Source organism: Bidens hawaiensis, unplaced genomic scaffold, assembly GCF_021521415.1.
Source record: "Bidens hawaiensis isolate Kalapana, Puna unplaced genomic scaffold, B.hawaiensis_p1.1 tig00013865_1, whole genome shotgun sequence".
NCBI classification, from domain to species: domain Eukaryota; kingdom Viridiplantae; phylum Streptophyta; class Magnoliopsida; order Asterales; family Asteraceae; genus Bidens; species Bidens hawaiensis.
In genome coordinates, this window is record NW_027492185.1 from 431910 (window position 1) to 435415 (window position 3506).

Genomic DNA, 3506 nt, shown 5'->3' on the forward strand with positions numbered 1-3506 from the left:
TAATAAAATAGTGTTATTGTTATATTAAATTTAGGAAAAATCCATAAAAGGACTTAAAAAAAGAGATTTTATGGCTAGCCTTTTGCATGTTTTGTAAATCTATAAAATGATCACCTCAAAAACCGTCGGTCACCAGTTTGTATACATCTGCCATTCTTTCGATTTGTAACCCAAGAAAATCCTTCCACCTCTTAATAAGATTGGCCATCCGACCGTTTATATAAAACAAAATGGCAATTTAGATTGGCCACCCGGCCGAACTTTAAACAGTCAGATCCGACCGGAACATAACTTTAAATACTTGGACCGACTGTTTAATAACTCATCGGTTTTAACGAAATCTATAGAACTTTTTTTCAAAAAACGATCAGGCCTAACTTTTTATCTAGACACGTGTCTGGTTGTTGATGGTTACATAACCTATCAGAAAACAGATTTTAATCAGAAAATCCAATCATTCTTAAATAGCCATTTTAAATATTTTTTCAAATGAGACTAGTCAAGGAATTTACTTGGTCAAAATGACCATTTTAGATTTCTTCCCTTAAATTTCGCGTTTTCCGTACCCGACTTTCCTTATAAATACACCTGACCACCTTTTACCATAATAATAATAATAATAATAATAATATCTTCACCATCACCACCACCACCACCACCGTATTACCCGCCGTTGATGGCTCTGACCACAACCAGCCGCCGTTCATCTCACCTCATCCAGTCTCTCACTCCCCATCGTTTCCATTTTTCTCAACGAACAACAATAATTAACACCACCATCTTCCCACAACCTACAACTAACCATTTTGCTTATGAATTTGAAGACACCAAAAGCCTTTTCTCATCAGTTGGTCGGACGGTGTAGAAGTTGTGGGAGGCTGGGTTAGGGGGATGTTGGATTATGGGTTGGAGCATGCAGTGGATAATGACTCGTGTGATAAGAATGCTCAACAGGTTTTAGAAACTGTTGAATCGACCCGAGTTCTTCCTGCGTCATGGGTATAAGTTCTTTAAATTTCATAGCTTGTTCAGGGCCGGCTGGACCACTTTGGTGGGCTAAAACTATGTTTAAAAACGGGGCATTGTTGTAAAAAAAATTATCTTACTTTCAGTCCAAATAAATCAAGAATTTTTTTTATCATTTTTCACAAATACATAAGTAATGCAATTTGTCACAGTTTCCCCGACCTGATTCAGTTTAAACGCTGCTCAAATCACACGCATTAATCAAAATCTCAAATTACAAAGTATAACTATTATTTTATTTTGAAAATTGGAGCCCTACATTTGTTTTGTTGTCCTATAGGGGCCTAAATCTGTCACATCGTGTTTTTTAGGGTGTTTGGGACTCCTTATTTACAAGCATTTCCCAAAAATTAAATAAGTCACAATATCCCGACTTATTAACTTATAACTCATAATATCCCAACTTATTAACTTATAACTCATAATATCCCAAGTTATCAAATACTCTATTTTGAAAAGTTAATAAGTTAAAAAAGAGCTTAAATAAGCAATCCCAAACACCTCTACTGACTTTGTTTGTTGTATTTGTCTTAGTTTTTTATTTACTTTTTAGGTTGTTCATGATCAATTTTTGTACTCTTATTTATTTCTCTTATTGTATACCACCACTTCTACTTTATTAGTATTTTTGTTTTTCTTTTAATCTTATATATGCTTAATGCTATTTGTATTTTTATATTGTAAAATGAGGGAACCCAAAAAAAGAAAAAAGAAAACGCAGGGTTTTTTGAGCCAGGGTCTCAATGGGAGTCGCCTCTATTAATTTTTTTACTTCCTTTCTTAAATTCAGTTTTAGATTTATGAGGCTTTTTTTAAGGCTACCAGTGCAGCTTGTTGTTCGTCTGCCTTCATTATTACTTTCTGAAACCTTGCATTTGATTCTATGATCACAACAGGTTAGTTTTGTGGTGGTGAAGATCACAGCCATTTGTCCTGTCTCTTTACTAAAGAGAGTGAGTGATCTTCTTAGATGGGAATACAAGAACCCATCTTCATTTCTGCTACCATGGAAGCTTAAAACCCTTCCCATATTCGCAGACTGCAGCCCGTTTTACCACACGTTACAAAAACCATCCCCTTTGACAATAACCGAAGAGCGCAATCTTGAACTAGCCCACAAAAGACTAACCACAATATGCGATAAAGCCTTAGAAACCAATGTGCCTATAGTCATTGATGCAGAAGATACTTCTATCCAACCGGGCATTGATTACTTCACGTATTCGGCTGCTGTCAAGTACAACAAGGGGACAAAGCCTCTAGTTTCTGGTACCATTCAAGCTTACTTGAAGGATGCGGGCCCGAGGTTGTTTGAGACCAAGAAAGCTGCTGATAAGATGGGATTGCCAATAGGGATTAAGCTCGTAAGGGGTGCGTATATGTCTAGCGAAAGAAAGTTGGCTAATTCGCTTGGTGTTGAATCTCCTGTACACAATAGCATCAATGACACGCACCATTGTTTCAATGATTGTGCTTCATACATGCTAGATGAGGTTTCTAGTGGCTCGGGTGGGCTCATTCTTGCTACCCATAATCTTGAATCAGGTAAAGTTTGTAACTTTATGGCTTTGATCATGTGGGTTGCTTTGCATTTTTGTTATTTGTTTAAAAAAGATTGAAAAGGGTACATTTTTATTATGTTCTTGGAATGGATCATGAGCTAGTTGTAGTGCACCGAATTTGATAGATGTATTGTGAGTCAGAAGTGTACGTACTACCGATTATGAAAACCGACCGTTGATAACATAATTTTTCGAACACGAGGTATTTCTTAAAACATTCAAGATCTTCTACACAACATGGGTTGAAACTAACTTTGGAATAAGTTTTTATAGGTAAAATGGCTGCCCGAAAAGCACGTGATTTGGGGATTGGTAAAGATAGTGATAAGCTTGAATTTGCCTCGCTTTATGGAATGGCAGATGCAATGAGTTTTGGACTGAGAAATGCAGGGTTTAGTGTGAGCAAATACTTGCCATTCGGCCCCGTTTCAGAGATCATGCCTTACCTTCTGAGGCGGGCCGAAGAGAACAAAGGGTTACTATCATCATCTTATCTTGATAGACATCTCATGATGTAAAAACTTGTACTTTAAACATAAGTTGTTAGTTCTTCTAAATTATTTAAAGAGTAAATTGATGTTTTTTTTATATTTTATGCAGAAAAGAGCTGAAGAGGAGAATGAAAGCTTGTGTTTGGCAGAAGGAGAGAGTCAATTCAAAACACAAGCAAGATCCATATATTGTTCAAGTTAAAGTGTAATTAAAAATATGAGGCTGGGAATTTTGCTTCTAGATCATGTTGTGATCTAATTATGTGTATTAATCAATAGGAGCATGTGATTTCTTTGAGGACAATAAAAACAATATTATTAATTTCTTCCTCATGTATTTCATATAGATAAAAAAAACTTTAATACGGGTCGGTTTTTAATAAGTATTATATCAAAATATAGATAAAGATAAAAATAACATATCGTA

General features: G+C 35.6%; 1 protein-coding gene across 1 annotated transcript; it reads left to right on the forward strand.

Annotated features, from left to right (window-relative positions):
• Positions 1-891: 891 nt before the first annotated feature.
• On the forward strand, positions 892-3288 carry LOC143545134 (proline dehydrogenase 2, mitochondrial-like). Its single transcript, XM_077037071.1, has 4 exons — positions 892-999; positions 1923-2571; positions 2862-3102; positions 3189-3288. Exons 1-4 carry the CDS (start codon positions 892-894, stop codon positions 3286-3288), a joined length of 1098 nt encoding a protein of 365 aa, XP_076893186.1.
• Positions 3289-3506: the final 218 nt, after the last annotated feature.

What these genes read in the sequence shown, in the direction of transcription:
- LOC143545134 (XM_077037071.1), top strand. Translation starts at nt 892, where the DNA reads ATGTTGGATTATGGGTTGGAGCATGCAGTGGATAATGACTCGTGTGAT. An exon ending in TACCCATAATCTTGAATCAG is followed by an intron (nt 2,572 to 2,861) that starts GTAAAGTTTGTA and finishes AAGTTTTTATAG; the next exon opens with GTAAAATGGCTGCCCGAAAA. An exon ending in CTTGATAGACATCTCATGAT is followed by an intron (nt 3,103 to 3,188) that starts GTAAAAACTTGT and finishes TATTTTATGCAG; the next exon opens with AAAAGAGCTGAAGAGGAGAA.